We start from the raw sequence: 19,509 nt of genomic DNA, 5'->3' as shown, positions 1-19,509 counted from the left end.
AGGACACAATATTGGCTAGTGATTGAGGAGACTTGCAGGCTGTCTCTCTTCTGCCTGGGAGAAGGCTCTGTCTCTGGTTAGAGTTAGATACTACTGCCATTGCCCATCTTTCTACAGGTAGGAAACATTGGGCCAGGGTACCCATTATACAGAGAGGCTTCTCAGCCTATGTAACATACTCACTTGCAATTTGGGCATCATCATCATGGTGATGATGATGAAAACAGAAAAGCAAAGCAACTCTAATAGCAACAACGAATACCACAGAAACTTTGAGGCATGTGGGCAGAGAATAGCAGTTCTGTTTCCTTTCAAAGAGACAAAATATAATGAGTGTTACGATTTTAAAATGAGTTTTACTAAAAAGAGGGGGGGAAAAACCTAAAGTAAATTTTACTTTTAGCTTGCAAATCAGCTGCCAATCTTGAGAGGGGTGAGTGAATAAGGTTTGCCCATTCATTACAACCTTAAGAGATGTAAAGCCCACCACCTCTTTAAGGTCTCATTCATTTTGCTGCCATGGGTCAACAATTATTTTTTAAAAAGAACACATGACCAAAGACATTGATGTAACTTGATATTTTCAGTTCCTTCAAAACATGTATGGTTACCTAACTTAACTGATGGAAATTTAGTGCACTGTCTTCAAACTACACAGCAGTTTTCAGTAAACAATGGTAAATTGTTAAAACATTCCTATCATGTTCAACCAGTCACCCTTCAGATATTTTAGTAGGTTTTCTATGTAGAGACAGGGTGCCACACGTGGCTCTTTTCTAAGAGCCCCTTTCAGAAATATACAAAATAGATACCAATTATTTCAGCCTATGTAAACTGCTAGTACTTTTTTATAGTACTTTTAAACCCAAGTTACAGAATTTCTTAGAAATTTGTTGTCAATTCGGAGACAGCCAATAGAGATTCATGTGTTATCGTGGTTGCAAACATGAAAAATGTATTTTAAAAAGAAAACCAAACACACAGAAATGATTTTTACATTTTATCAATTCAATGAGTCTTTAGAACTATATAAAATTGCCAGCTAACTGGAATTCATGCAACCCTGCTGAAATTACTGTTAAAAAGATGAATATCGAAATTAAAATTAAATGGATTAAATTAACAATAAACATTTTAAGACCAATTCAACTTGAATGAAATAACTGCATCCATGAATTCCTTTTTGCATATTTATTTCATAAAAATTACAAATAAAATATATCACTGCAGAATATGAGTGAATTCAATCTAACTGCAGCAGGAACACACAAACACTAATAAACTCTGCTTAAAATACTTGGATTTTAATATTCAAACACATCTGGTAAAATAAATGAAATATCTTACATCATTTGAGAGAACACAGTAGTTTACTCTTACCAGAAAGTGGTATAATTGCACAACATTTAAAAAACAAAAATGACCACTAAATTTTAAGGAAACATTATTTAAAACATGGAATAGTATTAATATAAGCATAATAAAATAAAGTATAAAATATTTACTTCCTTAATTTAAACACACCACAAGCCCTTTTTCCTTTAGATTTTCATTTTGATTTTGGTTGAATACTGCTGATTATTAAAACTTAAAAAAAATCAGGAAACTATTTTGCAATATAAAATGTAATTTCTCTACAGTATAGTATAAAAACATAGTTAGTTTAATATTAAAAGGTTACACATCCTAAACAGATGCAGTAAACTTTTGCTTTCCTACTTCAACTGTTCTTTCCTCTTCAGCAAAGTAAGAGAACAAGAATTCAACAAAGTCCTGATTAAATAATCCACAGGCTGGAAAAGCTCAGAGGAAGGCTTCAAGAAATTTGAAGCAAAATAAGGCATTTTCCTTACAATCAAGTAAATTTATATGTAGTTTTAGTTAAGGAAAAAATACAGTCCATGATAGATAGACAGACAATACCCTGCACCCCTAGAATGCTTCTGATATATTCTCGCGCCCCTTACGAAAATTTGAAATAATGGCAATCAATTATGAATATACACTATAATTTTGAAAACCCAAGTTTTCGCACCCCCTGGAATATCGTCTCACACCCCCCAGGGGGTGTATGCACTCCCGGTTGGGAACCCAATATAGATGAATCAACTTCTTTAAACAAGCCTCAGCTAGGTAAAATAAACGAGGCAAATAACTTATTTGTGGCAACAGCAAGCCATGATAGAAGTACATAATTTCAGCATTTGAATCATACTACCATGCCATGTCATTATTTTGATATTATCATGCTTCATTACATATGCCATTATGTTACATCATAACATAAACTAGTTTGGTCTAGTGGTTGATACCAGGCTAGAAACCAGAAGACTGTGAGTTCTAGTCCTGCCTTAGCCATCAAAGCTGGCAGGGTGACTTTGGGCCAATCCCCAGGAGATGGTGGGTTCTAATCCCATCTTAAACATGAAAATGCCTGAGTGTTTTTGGGCCAGTCAGTCTCTCTCTCTCTCTCTCTCTCTATTATGGGGAAAAGAACCTGGGGAATGAATATTATGTAGACCTTGTGATGCCTGGGTCAGGCAGGACTGGGCCTGTGCTAGGCCCCCAAGGATCTCCTCCACCCAAGGCATCCTGTGCCCCATTTAACAACATGCATGTTCATTTAACAACTGCATCAGAGAGCAGGGATGGAGTGATAATGCTTAGTGGCCACTGTAGTATGAGTAATGGGCAAGCTCTATTATGGTCGTATCTCAAGGGTTACCTGTAAAATGCATTATAATTTTCAGTCTGCATATATCTATTTTACACAATATCCATGTGACAGCCACTGGAAACAAAGTCAATTTCAGTGAGCTTGGAGTTCTTATAGAAATCAGTATAATATTTAAGGAGGGAGGTAGCTTATGAAAGGATATGAATCATAATCCAGTGTTTGAGTAAGAACTCCAGTCAAAACAAATTCTGCGCTGTGAACATCTGCAAAATATTAAAAAGAACATACAAATATAAAGGATATTAATATAAAAATTTAACCATCTTCTTCATTAGGGAAACCTAGCAACGGGATCTCAGTAAAAGATGGCTAAAATGTAGAGGGTACGTTTGACCAGATAAACCAGTGGCGATTCACCTACTGGGCATCTGCCAAAAGCAACTGTCACCCAAGCAGTGCCCCAGCGAAGAGATAAATATACCACACCCAAGAGTTCTCTTGGTTTCAATCATAAAATGATCTGGCACAAAAGTCAAATGTCTTTTCCTATTCAAACTATTTTAATATCTTACTTGATGGCATAATGAAAGGTATCTTTACCAGCGACAACAGAAGGAGATGGGATGCACAAAAGCTTGAGAAAAGAAACAACAAGGGATAGTACTGTCTGGGTGCTGCTTAATAAGAGGTCATCCTGATAAACATCTAAAAAACCATCGTTTCCAGAGGTTACTTGCAGGGGTACGTTACTGAAAATATAGAATGCTCTTTCGGAATTCGCAAATATAATAAAAAATATATTTTAGTTTTTATTGACAAAGATGCACAGATTGCACTCTTAAATAGCTAGTAATGTTGAATGGAGAATTTAACACAAGGAAACCAGTAAAGGGAAATGCAAAAAATCTATCCATTAACAGTGATTATAATTACATTTAATGACTAACAATAGTGTTAGTCTTTCCTAACAGTAGGCTTCAAAGGGCAGCTGTTAAACCTTCACATAATTGTCAATGTCGGCATCTTTGGCAACTCATTTCTACTTTTATTTTCTATTCTGTTACACTAACCCATCTCTCTTTCACACTACTATGTGTAAATTCAACTTGGAACAACATAGTACTTCCTATATCTCACAAACTCAGGCAGAATATAAATTTAATAGTCATAAACATCTTTAATATTTAAAGATGTTTGTTATTTCTAATTATTGCCAAGAAAATATACCGTATATACTTGAGTATAAGCCGAATTTTTCAGCCCACTTTTTTGGCTGAAAAATCCACTTCGGCTTATACTCCAGTGAACAAAAAAAAAAGAACTTCCACCCCCCAGTTTGGAGAGCTGCTGCTTTCATCAAACATGGACGAAGGCAGCAGCTCTCCAAACGGGCTGCGGCGGTTTGGAGAGCTGCGCGCACAGCTCCGCCGCCACCTCTGCAAGCCTCCGCTGAGAGAATGGGGCGGTGGAAGCTTGCCACCCATTTTCTCGGTGAAGACTTCTTTCGGGGGATGCAGCCTCTGTCACCCCCTTCTCTCAGCTGGGCAGCTGAGAGAAAGGGGCGGCAGAGGCTGCATCCCCCGAAAGAAGTCTTCGCCGAGAAAATGGGCGCTGAGACGCCTCATTCTCTCGCTCAGCGGAGACTTCTTTCGCGAGATCCAGCCTCTGCCGTGCTGCACCGAGAGAACAGCAAGCCGCCCCATTCTCTCAGCGGAGCACTCCACCGCCCCATTCTCTCGGCGGCTTGCCACCCCGTTCTCTCATCTCAGCAGAGACGTCTTTCGGGGGATCCAGCCTCCAGCTGCTGCATTTCCCAGCCTCGGCTTATACTCGAGTCAATAACTTTTTCCAGTTTTGGGGGGTAAAATTTGGGGTCTCGGCTTATACTCGAGTCGGCTTATACTCAAGTATATACGGGTACTTGAACATTCTGTTATTTCTTAAGTAATTCTCAACATTTTGAGAGAATAAGGAAATGACAAAAAGAAATAGAAAAAATACATTTCATTACAGAATGCACAAAAATAGAATATAGTCCTTGACTTACAAGCACAACTGAGCCCTAAATTTCCATTACTAAGCAAGATAATTTTTAGTGAGTTTTGCCCCATTTTACAACCTTTCTTGCAACGGCTGTTAAGTTTTTCCCAGTGCCATTGTAACTTAAAACAGTCACTAAATGAATGATTGGAAGTTTAGGACTACCTGTATGTTATCTGGCCAGCAGGTATTTGCCAAACTAAGATTGAAATGCAAATACTGTCAGCATATACTGTTATTTTCTTTTTTCCTATGAGGATTTTTTTTCAGCACGGATTTTAAAAATCATCCTAATGGTAAATTTTTATGCAGGCTGCCCTGAAATGAAAAATAGCAGTACCAAAATTGTTCCAAACATCCACTGTTTCCCAGAACATTCAATTTATCCCAGAATTGTCCTTTTGGATCACATTTGTAATGTTCAAATGAAACTGCATTCAGGCTTGAAATAAAACACAAATAAATAGGTAATATTAGAAAAAGATTAAGGCATAATTATTGTCTAACCCATTTAGTAAAGATGTTTTGGTTGTTAATATTGATTACTGCATCAATATTTACATGTATTTATACTGAAACAGCTTTTGAAAATAAATAACAGAAATTAAGAACAGATTTATGTAAATTCAGGAAGTACAGTGAGGTAAAAAAATTATTTGATCCCCTGCTGATTTTGTACGTTTGCCCACTGACAAAGAAATAATCAGTGTATAATTTTAATGGTAGGTTGATCTTAACAGTGAGAGAGAATAACAAAAAAATCCAGAAAAATGCATTTCAAAAAAGTTATAAATTGATTTTCATTTTAATGAGTGAAATAAGTATTTGATCCCCTATCAATCAGCAAGATTTCTGGCTCCCAGGTGTCTTTTATACAGGTAACGAGCTGAGATTAAGAGCACTGTCTTAAAGGAAGTGCTCCTAATCTCAGCATGTTACCTGTATAAAAGACACCTGTCCACAGAAGCAATCAATCAATCAGATTCCAAACTCTCCACCATGGCCAAGACCAACGAGCTATTCAAGGATGTCAGGGACAAGATTGTAGACCTACACAAGGCTGGAATGGGCTACAAGACTACCACCAAGCAGCTTGGTGAGAAGGTGACAACAGTTGATGTGATTATTCACAAATGGAAGAAACACAACATAACTGTCAATCTCCCTCGGTCTGGGGCTCCATTCAAGATCTCACCTCGTGGAGTTTCAATGATCATGAGAATATTGAGGAATCAGCCCAGAACTACACGGGAGGATCTTGTCAATGATCTGAAGACAGCTGGGACCATAGTCACCAAGCAAACAATTGGTAACACACTACGCTGTGAAGGACTGAAATCCTGCAGCGCCCGCAAGGTTCCCCCTGCTCAAGAAAGCACATGTACAAGCCTGTCAATGTTTGCCAGTGAACATCTGAATGATTCAGAGGAGAACTGGTTGAAAGTGTTGCGGTCAGATGAGACCAAAATCGAGCTCTTTGGCATCAATTCAACTCGCTGTGTTTGGAGGAGGAGGAATGCTGCCTATGACCCCAAGAACACCATCCCCACCATCAAACATGGAGGTGGAAACGTTATGCTTTTGGGGTGCTTTTCTGCTAAGGGGGCAGGACAACCTCACTGCATCAAAGGGACGGTGGACAGGGCCATGGACCGTCAAATCTTGAGTGAGAACCTCCTTCCCTCAGCCAGGGCATTGAAGTTGGGTCATGGATGGGTATTTCAGCATGGCAATGGCCCAAAACACACAGCCAAGGCAACAAATGAGTGGCTCAAGAAAAAGTACATTAAGGTCCTGGAGTGGCCTAGCCAGTCTCCAGACCTTAATCCCATAGAAAATCTGTGGAGGGAGCTGAAGTTTCGACCTGCCAAACGTCAGCCTCAAAGCCTTAATGACTTGGAGAGGATCTGCAAAGAGGAGTGGGACAGAATCCCTCCTAAGATGTGTGCAAACCTGATGGCCAACTACAAGAAATGTCTGACCTCTGTGATTGCCAATAAGGGTTTTGCCACCAAGTACTAAGTTATGTTTTGCAAAGGGGTCAAATGCTTCTTTCAGTCATTGAAATGCAAATCAATTTATAACCTTTTTGAAGTGCGTTTTTCTGGATTTTTTTTATTGCTATTCTGTCTCTCACTGTTAAAATTAAACCTACTATTAAAATACAGGGACGCGGTGGCTCAGTGGGTTAGGACGCTGAGCTTGTCGATCGGAAGGTCGGCAGTTTGGCGGGTCGAATCCCGAGTGCCGCGTAACAGAGTGAGCGCCTGTTACTCGTCCCAGCTTCTGCCAACCTAGCAGTTCGAAAGCACGTAAAAATGCAACTAGAAAAATAGGGACCACTACGGTGGGAAGGTAACAGCGTTCCGTGCGCCTTTGGCGTCTAGTCATGCCGGCCACATGACCACGGAGATGTCCTCGGACAAGCGCTGGCTCTTCGGCTTTGAAACGGAGATGAGCACCGGCCCCTAGAGTCGGAAACGACTAGCACGCATGTGCGGGGGAACCTTTACCTTTTTACCTTACTATTAAAATTATAGACTGATCATTTCTTTGCCAGTGGGTAAATGTATAAAATCAGCAGGGGATCAAATAATTCTCCCTCCCTGTAGCATGTGGCTTGGGGCAACTATAAAAAAATTAAAAACTGTGTGATACGCAATATATTCCCCTCCACATCCCAACCACTAAGTATACCTTTATTTATGAAATTTAGATGCTGCCTGACTCAGAAGTGACTCTGACAGCTTACATTAATAGCAAACAAAATTTGTTGCGTGTTCCTGCCGAAGCTCTGGTCATGCCCTGAAGCCAAAGGGCAGCTGAGGCTTTAGACAGATTTGTGCTTGTGTGGCTTCTCATGACCGCACATTCCCTGTGGTTCACACAGGAAATGCAGGTTCTGAAAAGGGCTAAGAGATGCTTAGAGCCCTGCTGGAGAAAAAAAGAGGGGTGAAGCCAACCAAACACACCTCAGAGCTGCTATTAAGGCCTACCTCTTGGCAGTAACAGTAGCAAACCACCATTATTTATCAGCCCTTATTACGTCCATACAGTGCCGCTCAGTGGTCCTCTTCAGGATCACCCGGTCCTTCCTGGAACATGAAGGCTCAGGTGATCATCTTCAGAGTTACATAGAGGAATTTGTGGAACACCTGATGGATAGGTCGCTCAGATTCGTTCCCAGTTGGAACCTACGTGTGGTGCAGGTCCATGTGAGATGCCTGGGGAAAGGTCTTACCTGGTTATCTGGGAACAATTTGATCTTGTTGAACCTGATGAAGTGGACAAGTTCCTCAATGCTCTCAGGGCCACCATCTGCAAATTACATCCCTGTCCCTCCTGACTGGGGAATGCCTCCAGGACAGTGACGGCCAGGTAAGTTCAGGCAATGATAAAGGAGGGCAAGTTCCCAGGACCTTTTAAGGAGGTCTTGGTTTGCCCCCTCCTTCAAAAAAAATCACTGACTGATCCTACCTGTCTAGACAATTTTCATATAGTTTCCCACTCTCCCTTTTAGGTAAGGTGGTAGAAAAGGTGGTTACTCGGCAGCTTCAGAGGGTCCTGGATAAAATTAATTATCTGGACCCCTTCCATTTAGATTTCAGGCCTGGTTATGGGACAGGAACAGCACTGCCATACTTACAAATGACCTCTGGCAAGAGCAGGATGGGTATAGTACATTCATTGTTCCTCTCCTTGACCTCTTAATAACTTTCAATACCATTGACCACAGTATCCTGTGGGGCCAGCTGTGGGTTTTGGGGTTGGGCAGCACAGTTTTCACTGGTTTGGCTCTTTCCTCCAAGGCCATTCCCATAGCTGCTCCTTTGTGGCGCGTCACAGGGCTCAGTACTCTCTCCTCTCCTTTTTGATATCTACATGAAGCCCCTGGGTGAGATCTTTCGCCACCATGGGATGAGGTGCTAACAGTGTGCTGACAATGTTCGTTCAGGTTTACCTCTCCATCCCAGGTGACCCAAGTGGTGCCTTGAGAGGCTGAGTGGGTGTGGATGGAGGATAGCAGGATATCGGCTCAACCCTGCTAAGACCAAGCAGCTTTGGATACGTTAGAGCTTCTAGCTCCAGGATTTAACATATTTAGTTCTGGACGGGATTTGCTCTACCACAGACAGACCCAGTACACGATCTGGCGGTTCTCCTGAACTTGGAACTCCTACTCAATCAGCAAGTCATGGCAGTGTCTAGGAGAGCTTTTGCACAATGTTGTGTTTTGCATCAGATGCACCTTTTCCTGGATCCGGTCACTCTCAAGCCCTGGCCATCTCACAGCTGGACTATTACAATGTGCTCTACATGGGGCTACCCTTGAAAAGTATCAGAAGCTTCTGCCGTTACAGAATGCAGTTGTGCTGGCAATTCTTGGGCCCTGTAGGTGGCCCATGTTACACTGCTGTATTGCAAGTTTAATAAATGAACAGCAAAACAGAAGCAATAATCAGAAAATCCTACACATAATTTTAGCATTATGTTCACCATAATGGAGTCTGGGAGAGCATGATGAGGCAATATGCAATATGTAAATAAATCCGAAAATACCCACGTATTATATATTAAATTGCATCTTTAAACATGTAAGTGTCATCCAAAGATATTAAGCACCTACCTATTTTCCTGGTAAAGTATTCTCGACATAAGTGTAGATCATTTTCACAAGAGATAAGGATAATCTCTGACAAGCTCTAAATTTAAAAAAAGGAACTAAATTAATCACTATACTTTACAGTAAAATATTCCATAAAAAAAAGAAGTTAACACCCACCTTATTTTGTTTGTGTTCCATAACTGTTCTGAAAGAAGGTTGTTTAGATAATAACTTCCCACCTGCAGATTCCACAATCGATTTCATCGTATACAGACTAGGACAAATTCCCGGAGTAATATAGAAATATTTCCCCTAAAACAAGAAAAGTGTAAAGCACATTTATATTTTACCCATTTCTATGTGTATATTTGAAGGTATTTATATGTTTCTACTTTTTTCGAGGGACAAAAGTCTTCATCAAAAATATGTTTTTGTCCTATGGCAAGAATAAACATTCCTGAGGGTACACAAGGAACAAAATCGAAGGAGACAATCAAGCAAGGAATAACATGAAAGGAGGATAGTGCTGAAGCATTTGATGTCCCTTATACTACTTGGAGGACCCTGAATAGGTTGAGAGTTGCACTGACAATGTAGAATCAATATGCTCAAGTGGAGGCTCTTAGCAGATAAAAACACGCTGTGTGGATGTAGAGAATGGCAGAGCCTGGCCCATCAGCTGGTATGTTGGCTACTACCAGAACTTTGTACTGATAATGACTTCTTTTTGACCAAGAACAAAGCCAAGAAAGTGGCTTCATTTGTTTGATCTGGATACAAAAGAAGAAGAATAACAGAAAAGACAATATTTACATTTATTTCTGACTGGAAATCCATGTGGACTTTTGCAAAAAACAGAATAACTTATGATTTATGGTTTTGAAGACCAGACAGCATAGGTTATAGAAGGAAGAGAGGGAGAGATAAATTATAATTGTACTTGTAACTGTTATAAAGATCAGAAGTCGCTTTTTGTATCTTTTTTCTTTTACTTTTCTTCCTTCTTTCCACCTTTAGCTTTCTGTTTGATTTCTATTTTTTTTTCCTTATTCTATAATAGTTTGTATTAGTTTTTGTGGGGGGGAGGTCTATATGGGGGTGCAATGTTTGCAACTTTTTTGCCTAAAATAAAACAATATATCCTGTACACTTTAACTTCCCCTTCATGGATTACTGCCTTGTCGTGGCAAAGTGGCTTGTGTAATTCAATGAAGCTATGAGCTATGCTGTGCAGGGCCACCCGAGACAGAAAGGTCATAGCAGAGAGTTCTGACAAAACGTGATCCACTGCAGAAGGAAATGGCAAACCACTCCAGTATCTTTGCCATGAAAACCCCATGGATAATACCAAAAGGCAAAACGATGACGCTGGAAGATGAGCCCCTCAGGTCGGAAGGCGTCCAATATGCTTCATTGACCATGCTAAAGCATTTGATTGTGTGGATCACAATAAACTGTGGCAAGTTCTTAAAGAAATGGGAGTACCAGACCATCTTATTTGTCTCTTGAGAAACCTATATGCGGGTCAAGAAGCAACAGTGAGAACTGGACATGGAACCACTGATTGGTTCAAAGTTGGGAAAGGAGTCTGGCAAGGCTGTATACTGTCGCCTTGCCTATTTAACTTATATGCAGAGCACATCATGAGAAAGGAAGGGCTAGATGAGTCAAAAGTTGGAATTAAGTTTGCCGGGAGAAATATCAACAACCTAAGATATGCAGATGATACCACTCTAATGGCAGAAAGTGAAGAAGAACTAAAGAGCCTCTTGTTGCGGGTGAAGAAGGAGAGTGCAAAAGTTGGGTTGAAACGTAACATTAAGAAAAACAAGATCATGGCATCTGGCCCTCTCAATTCCTGGCAAATAGATGGGGAAGAAATGGAGGTAGTGACAGATTTTATTTTCCTGGGCTCCAAGATCACCGCAGATGGGGACTGCAGCCAAGAAATTAAAAGACGCTTGCTCCTGGGGAGGAAAGCCATGGCAAATCTAGACAGCACACTAAAAAGCAGAGACATCACCCTGCCAAAAAAAGTGCGTATAGTCAAGGCTATGGTCTTCCCAGTTGCAATGTACGGCAGTGAAAGTTGGACCATAAGAAAGGCTGAGCGCCAAAGAATTGAGGCCTTTGAACTCTGGTGCTGGAGAAGACTCCTGCGAGTCCCTTGGACTGCAAGGCGATCAAACCGGTCAGTCCTAGAGGAGATCAACCCTGACTGCTCTTTAGAAGGCCACATCCTGAAGCTAAAACTCAAATACTTTGGCCACCTAATGAGAAGGAAGGACTCACTGGAGAAGAGCCTAATGCTGGGAAAGGTTGAGGGCAAGAGAAGAACGGAATGACAGAGAACGAGGTGGCTGGATGGAGTCACTGAAGCAGTAGGCATGACCCTAAATGGAGTCCAGAAGATGGTAGAGGACAGGAAGGCCTGGAGGAACATTGTCCATGGGGTCGCAATGGGTCAGACACAACTTCACAGCTAACAACAACAACACACTTTAACTTTCAGGAAAGTTTTTAAAAATTACTTCCCTGTTCAATATTTTGTGGAAACTCTAAATGAAACTTTTTCTCTCATTTGCTACTGAAAGACAAGGAACATTTCAGGCAGATAGGTGGGATTAATAAATAACATACAATTGGTTTATTTATTTGAAATTGTTTGGTTTATATCCCACCAGATAATTTATATTCTTCCAGAAATTTACAATGGTTTACAAGGGATCATTCTCCCCTAAAATACCCTTCCGCCTGAAGAATGAGTGACTGACCCAAACAGATTTCTTTTTCCTCTCTGATTTTGTTATTACCGTATATACTTGAGTATAAGCCGAATTTTTCAGCCCACTTTTTGGGCTGAAAAATTCCACTTCGGCTTATACTCCAGTCAACAAAAAAACTTACCGAGGACTTGTGCGCGGCCGAGGCTTTGGTGCTTCCGGGATCGCGCGCACCTCTCCCAAGCCACCGCCGTCCGGAGACCTGCCGAGGTTTGGGGAGGTGCGCGCGCACCTCCCCAAACCTCCCCAAACGTCGGCAGGTCTCCGGACCTCCGCGCCCTGCCTGCCTGCTTCTTTCCGCTGCGGAAAGAAGCAGGCAGGCAGGGCGCGGAGGTCCGGAGACCTGCCGACATTTGGGGAGGTTTGGGCACCTCCCCAAACCTCCCCAAACGTCGGCAGGTCTCCGGACCTCCGCGCCCTGCCTGCCTGCTTCTTTCCGAGATTTGCCGACGTTTGGGGAGGTTTGGGGAGGTTTGCGCCTCCCCAAACCTCCCCAAACGTCGGCAGGTCTCCGGACCTCCGCGCCCTGCCTGCCTGCTTCTTTCCGCAGCGGAAAGAAGCAGGCAGGCAGGGCGCGGAGGTCCGGAGACCTGCCGACGTTTGGGGAGGTTTGGGGAGGCGCGCACCTCCCCAAACGTCGGCAGGTCTCGGAAAGAAGCAGGCAGGCAGGGCGCGGAGGTCTGGAGACCTGCCGACGTTTGGGGAGGTTTGGGGAGGCGCGCACCTCCCCAAACCTCCCCAAACTTCGGCAGGTCTCCGGACGGCGGCGGCTTGGGAGAGGTGCGCGCGATCCTGGAAGCACCGAAGCCTCGGCCGCGCGCAAGTCCTCGGTAAGCTCTGGGCGGTCACTTGCTTCGCATCTCCTGAGGGAAGGGGGGGCGACTGGAGTGGGCGTGTTTCCTCACCTGCTGGGTGCCGCGATTTGCCCGGGGAACGCGCGGGCCCCGAATGGCAGCGTGGAGCGAGGAAGCGGACAGCCAGGGCTTCCCCGAGAGCCGCGGCCACACAGGGTATTCCTGTGTATTCAGGCTTGCAAAATGGCGGATTGAGCCTCTGCTGGCGGCAGAGGCTTGCAGAGCGCGGATCCAGCCTCCGCCGGTGGCGGAGGCTTGCAGAACGGCGGATCGGCTTATACTCGAGTCAATAACTTTTTTCAGTTTTTGGGGGTGAAATTGGGGGTCTCGGCTTATACTCGAGTCGGCTTATACTCAAGTATATACGGTACATCACCATGCCACCTAAAAGCATTTGTAACAAGATATGGCAAGCGCCCTCACAAAGTTAATCTGCTTGGAAGCTCTGGAGTTGGAACCATACAGCTCCTTCAAAACACTTAAATGGACTCCAGAAGATGGTAGAGGACAGGAAGGCCTGGAGGAACGTTGTCCATGGGATCGCGATGGGTCAGACACGACTTCACAACTAACAACAACAACAAGCACAATAGTCAACTCACATATGTCAAACTAAGATAGTGACTTGTGACTGGCTGGTAAACAGATTTTATCAATAAAGGACATTTGTAGCTCATGGTTGAAATGAGGGGTCTGGTGCTTTCTGAGCTTGGTAGTTTTTCTGTAGATGTATCATTACTCAAATTAGGTAATATCATCAGTACCAGTGGTAACATCAACAGAGTTAATTTTTTAAGTCAAAGTCAACCAAGATTTACGTTAATATTAATTCAGCAAACGAGACATAATTTGTGCTCTATTTGGAGGTTGCCATGAATTAACTCACAAAACTGACCCAAAATAAAAACACTAATGCTTGTTGTTCCTCTGTCCTAGTCCTTTTAGATCTCTCAGCGGCTTTTGATACCATCGACCATGGTATCCTGCTGCGACGTCTCAGGGGGTTGGGAGTGGGGGGCACTGTTTTACGGTGGTTCTCCTCCTATCTCCTGGGCCGTTCGCAGTCGGTGTTGACGGGAGGGAAGAGGTCCACCCCGAGGCCTCTCGTTTGTGGAGTTCCTCAGGGGTCGGTCCTCTCTCCCCTCCTGTTCAACATCTATATGAAGCCGCTGGGTGAGATCATTCATGGTTTCGGGGTGGGGTATCATCAGTACGCTGATGATACCCAACTTTTTCTCTCCACCCCGAACCAACTCAGTGATGCCCTCAACATGATGTCCCGTTGCCTGGAAGCGGTTCGGGTTTGGATGGGTAGAAACAGGCTCTGACTCAATCCTGCCAAGTGGCTGTGCGTATCGGCATCTCGACTGAATCACTCTTCTCCATCTTTAATGATGGGTGGTGAGGTGTTACCCCCCCGTCGATAGGGCTCGTAACTTGGGCGTGTCCTCCTGGATTCACGGCGTTTGGAAGATCATATTGGAGCCGTGACCAGGGGGGCTTTTGCCCAGGTTCGCCCAGTGTGCCATTTGTGGCCCTATCTGGACCGGGATGCCCTACGTACAGTCACTCATGCGCTCATGACCTCCCGGTTAGACTACTGCAATGCTCTCTACATGGGGCTGCCCTTGAGGACCACTCGGAGGCTTCAGCTGGTGCAGAATGCAGCCGCGCAAGTAGTAATGGGAGTGTCCCGATACTCTCATGTAACACCTCTTCTCTGCCAGCTGCATTGGCTTCCAGTTGCCCTCTGGGTGAGATTCAAGATGCTGGTGATGACCTATAAAACCCTAAATGGCATGGGTCCGGATTACCTTAGGGAACACCTGCTACCAGCATCAGTCTCCCATCGTCCTGTGCGCACCCACAGGGAGGGCCTCCTTAGGGTTCCGCCGGTTAGATTGCCGGCGGGTGATTCCTGGGGGAGGGCGTTCTCTGTGGGCACGCCCACCCTTTGGAACGAACTGCCGATGGAGCTTCGGACTGCCCCCGACCTTCGCTCTTTTCGCCGGGACTTAAAAACCTGGTTGTTCAAATTGTCTGGCCTGGACTGAGGGATTTTAAATTTTAAAGTATTTAATTAAATTATATTAAATTAATTTTAAAATTTTAATTTTATTATTAGGAATTGTGGGCCTGTACTAATTTAATTCCATTTTATTCTTTTTTGTACTGTTTTAATTGCCCTGTGAACCGCCCTGAGTCCTTCGGGAATAGGGCGGTATATAAATTCAACTAATAAATAAATAAATAAATAAATAATGCAGTTCTAATCCACACTGTTTTTTGAAACCAAAATCATGAATTCCTACAACTAATGTTGGTCTATTAGATATTTGTGTTTAGACGTATGTATATTCACTTTTGAAGCAAATGGTACCCTGTTCAAGATATTAAATTCCATTTCCTTTCCAACTTGTTTTTCTGTTTCACAATTTCTCTCAGGTTAGTGGCTTTTTCTTTTTAAATTGAATGACACAAATTTCTCCCCTGGAATTCTCCTTAAAGATATGTTCTTTTGTCCATGTTGCTGATCTTACCCTCTAACATGTGACAATGTATGAATCTGCAGCTCTCAGTAAACAAATACAATTATACCTTAAAGAGTGGTGCCGCTTGAGCTCTTTTTAGAGATTCTTCCAAACTGAAAGAGAAAAGGACTTCCGCCTCTGCATCTCGGAGCATGTAATTTTGTTCTTCTATAAAAAAAGGGGGGAGTAGGGACATAACTTTATTTTTTCAAAACATAAGATGGTGAAAGCATTTACTCATTCTTAAGAATTATTCTGAGAAAGTTTGAGATGTTTACCTTACCTTGAGTTACCTTACCACTAGCAGTCAAAATACTTCATTTGTGTTCACTAAGTTTACAGAGTGGAAAACCACCAATTGGATTGATTAAATAATAAAGCTGCATTAATGCCTTTAAAGAATGCATGTAAAGACTGCAATACACGAAGTTTTTAGGTTACGACAGCAATGGGGACCAGGGGTACCACCACTAAGCAGTGCAGTCATTAAGTGCAACTTCACTGGATTGCATTGCTTAGTAACGGCCAGTACAAACTGCCATAGTAAACTCAGGATCATGCTAGTTGTTAAGAGTTCAGGCAGGATCCTTTGGGAGTAAGGGAGAGGGCTGCAATCAAGTGCACAAAAAAGTGCAGACGGGCTGGCAGAAGCTGTGGGTGAGTGGGAGGCTGCTATAGGTGGGCAGGCACTGAGGAAGGGCGTGAGTGATATACAGAGCACAAGATCCCTGGGACCAATTTACCAGAGGAACTTTTGACCTTCCCTTCCAGCTTTTTTCCTGTGAGAAGCTGACAGGAAAGGTCATAAATGGCAAATCTATGGCTGTGGCTCACTGCAAGCAGGGCACCCAAGTGCCTTGACCTTGATTGCAATCATGTGACTGTGGAAATGCTGCAATGGCCAGAACTTCAAGGTTTGGCCATACATCCATTTTTTTAACACTGCCATAACGCTGAATAGTCACTAACAAACAAACATAAGCCAAGGACTCACACAGAACATGAAAAACAAGGAGGAGGAGGAGGCGGCACAAAAAAGAGGTGGTCCAGCTATTCTTCAAAGCACCTGAAGGTAAGGGAGGAAGCAACGGATGGAAACTAATCAAGAAGAGAAGCAACCTAGAACTAAGGAGAAAATTCCTGACAGTGAGAACAATTAGCCAGTGGAACAACCTGCCTCCAGAAGCTGTGAATGCTCCAACACTGGAAGTTTTTAAGAAGAGACTGGACAGCCATCTGTATGAAATGGTATAGTTTCCTGCTTGAGGGTTTAATTAGATCTCCAAAATCCCTTCCACCTGTTTTTCTGTTGTATCACATTCTTTAGACTACTAACACAGAGGGATTAGAGAATCAGAATCAGAAATGGATTTTTGGATGAACTGACAAGTGGGAGACCAGTTTCAAAATGACATACCAGCTTATTCTATTCTAGTCAAGCATATTAAAAAAAATAGTATTTTAGAGGGGAAAACGATTATTCAAATTACTTCAGTGAAGTTCATTTACTTATAAACAAAAGGACACCCATTCCAATGAAAGTTCCACTGTCACATTTGAAGGAAGGACTCCACAACAGGACTCTTACTTTGTTCAACATGACCATCTACTAACCTATAAATTTCTGACATTTGAAACATTCTTCCAACCATTCCGGTGTTACAATATGTTTTGCAACCGAAACTGCTGTCAGGAATTTTACAGTGCGGGTCACTTTACTAGCTATCACGTGAGTACACTTCTGAGCAGTCTCTGCTACGTCACCCCCGAGAACATAGACTTTCTAAAAATGGAAGAAAAAGAGAGAAAAAAAGCGTTTTAGAACTTTTAGTCATAATAGAACAGCAGATTAGAGAATGAATCATGATTAGACACTCAATGGACAACCATGTATGTGAAAAAATACTTTTGAAAAACAATGCTCAATTATTGACTTCCGGTGGCTCCGTGGCGCCGGAGACAGCCTTCCCGGGCTGCCCGCGGCTCAGCTGAGTGATTTTCACCCAAAACAGCGCCGATCAGCTGTTCGGGCGAATTTGAAGCCCCCTCCTCGGGAGAAGAGGAGGGGGTGAGGCCCCAGGTAGGGGTCGAGTTCTCCGGGGCCGCCTGAGCTTGCAGCTTGGGCGGCTGAAGGATCGAACTCCCCCGTAGCCTGGGTCGCTCCCAGCTGGCCAGCGCCTCTGCTCCTGATTTCATGGAGCAGAGCCAGGCGTCTGCGACCACCCCTGCCTGAAGGAAGGACTATGGATTAAAAGGAGCAGGCAGAGTGGTACAAGAGGAAAAGGTGAAGAGGATTATTTTATTTTACTCTCGAGCTTGATGGACTTTTTTAAACTTTAAGTGAAAGTGCGTCACAATTGAAAGTTAAAGATGGCGGCTAAACCTCCCCCTAAAACTCTTCGGAGTGGTGGATCTTCTCCGGTGCAACAATCATCATTACAGGCGTTGCACCCTCCTGATGTATTGACACTGAAGGATTTACGAGATGCTTTGGATAAACATGCCCAGGTACTTTTGGAATCAATTAATCAATCAATTGGTGATAAATTTGCGCAGATGGAGGAGAAATTGAAGAAGTTGGAGGAGAGAATGGAGGAGAGGATGGAACAGAAGTTCAGGGTGATGAAGGTAGACATTTTGTCTTCAGTGTATAAAGTGGCTGAATGTGTGGATGATTTGGATGAAAAAGTGGAAGATTTGACTCAAAAGAATGCCATATTAGAAGCAAAAGTACTGGAGAATGAAGATTTAAGAGATAAAATGGATAGAGAATTGAGTCTTGCTCAATATTTCCAGATGCAGTTTGCCATTAGAATCAGAGGTTTAAAGGAGAATATTAAGGAAGATCTAAAGCAGCTGGTTTCTGAGGCTCTTGAAGTGGTATTGAATCAGCCAGCATCCGAAATAAAAGGAGGCATGGATAAAGTGTTTCGTGTGAATTCATGGATTGCTAGACAGAGAAAGTTGCCTAGAGATGTGGTGGTTTATTTTGCAAAAAGGGAAATTAGAGATGAAGTTATACAAGCTGCCTATGACACTAAAGTCGTGATTGCTGATCAAGAAGTTCTGGTTCTAAAAGAAATTCCTCCAAAGATTTTAAGGAGAAGGAAGGATTTTACATTTCTTGTGCAAGAGCTCAAGCAACGAGATATAAGGTTCAGATGGGAGATCCCAGCTGGGTTGATGGTGATGCATGAAGGTAAAAGGTACCGTCTGGTTACTGTGATGCAAGCGCGTGATTTTTACAATAATGTTTTAAAAGCAACCCCATTAACACTTCTGGAAGCTGCAAAGGGATCTGGAGAAGGAGAACATCAAGAGGCTGAAGATGGACAGACAGAGGAGAATGGTGCTGGAGGAGATCAAGTTATAACACCTTTGGATGATCCTAGAGAACAGAGGGTGACGCGTGCTGCTTTAAAACGATCAAAAAAGATAAAAGAACAAGATCAGCAGAAGTCTATGGAACTTTCACAACGTACCTACAGCCAAGTAGTGGGAGGTGGGAAAAGATTTGGGTGAGGAATGTAAAATTTGAACAAGTTTGAAATCTAAGAGAGAATTTTTACAAAATGTTTTATAGATGGTATTTAGATTTTAAAAAGCTAAGTATGTATCTGAATCATTAGCCTAAATGTTGGAGGTGCGGTGATGAAGACGTAATATATTTTCATATATGGTGGACTTGTAAAAAGGTTAAGGCTTTTTGGATAAAAGTTTGGTGGAACATACTAAGTTGATGTTGAATTTAATTACGGCAGCAAGACTTTTGATAGGTTAGTACTGGAAAGAGGAACTGCCGACCATAGAAGAGTGGGCTTTAGAGGTTTCCGATTTGGTTGAAATGACGAAGATTTCGGTCTATTTGCAAGATTACTTGCAGGAACGCTATATTATGGAAGGGAGAGAATGGTTTGAGTTTATCCAGAATAAGTATAGGGTTAAGAAGTTTTATATTTGAATAAGGCTTTTTTTTGGTTTCTTTTTCTATATTAGTTTTTTTTATATATATTTAATA

General features: G+C 42.6%; 1 protein-coding gene across 2 annotated transcripts in view; it reads right to left on the bottom strand.

Annotated features, from left to right (window-relative positions):
* Positions 1–1,159: 1,159 nt before the first annotated feature.
* PAXIP1 (PAX interacting protein 1) overlaps positions 1,160–19,509 on the bottom strand; it is a gene marked incomplete at its 3' end in the record, with an annotated part of 43,661 nt that continues 25,311 nt past the window's right edge. The window contains exons 16-21 of one of the 2 annotated variants that reach the window (XM_081343673.1): positions 17,106–17,274; positions 15,559–15,659; positions 9,501–9,635; positions 9,345–9,420; positions 2,881–2,940; positions 1,160–1,872 (exon numbers count right to left, since the gene is read on the bottom strand). In XM_081343673.1, coding sequence (XP_081199799.1) covers positions 1,856–1,872; positions 2,881–2,940; positions 9,345–9,420; positions 9,501–9,635; positions 15,559–15,659; positions 17,106–17,274 — 558 coding nt within the window. Of the gene's footprint in view, positions 1,873–2,848; positions 2,941–9,344; positions 9,421–9,500; positions 9,636–15,558; positions 15,660–17,105; positions 17,275–19,509 lie in introns of those variants that run through there. The other variant, XM_081343672.1, reaches the window with a different exon arrangement.

Source organism: Vipera berus (genome assembly GCF_964194415.1).
Source record: "Vipera berus genome assembly, chromosome: Z".
Lineage (NCBI taxonomy): Eukaryota > Metazoa > Chordata > Lepidosauria > Squamata > Viperidae > Vipera > Vipera berus.
The sequence above is the reverse complement of the archived record's forward strand: the minus strand, read 5'-3'. Positions and strand labels throughout refer to the sequence as shown.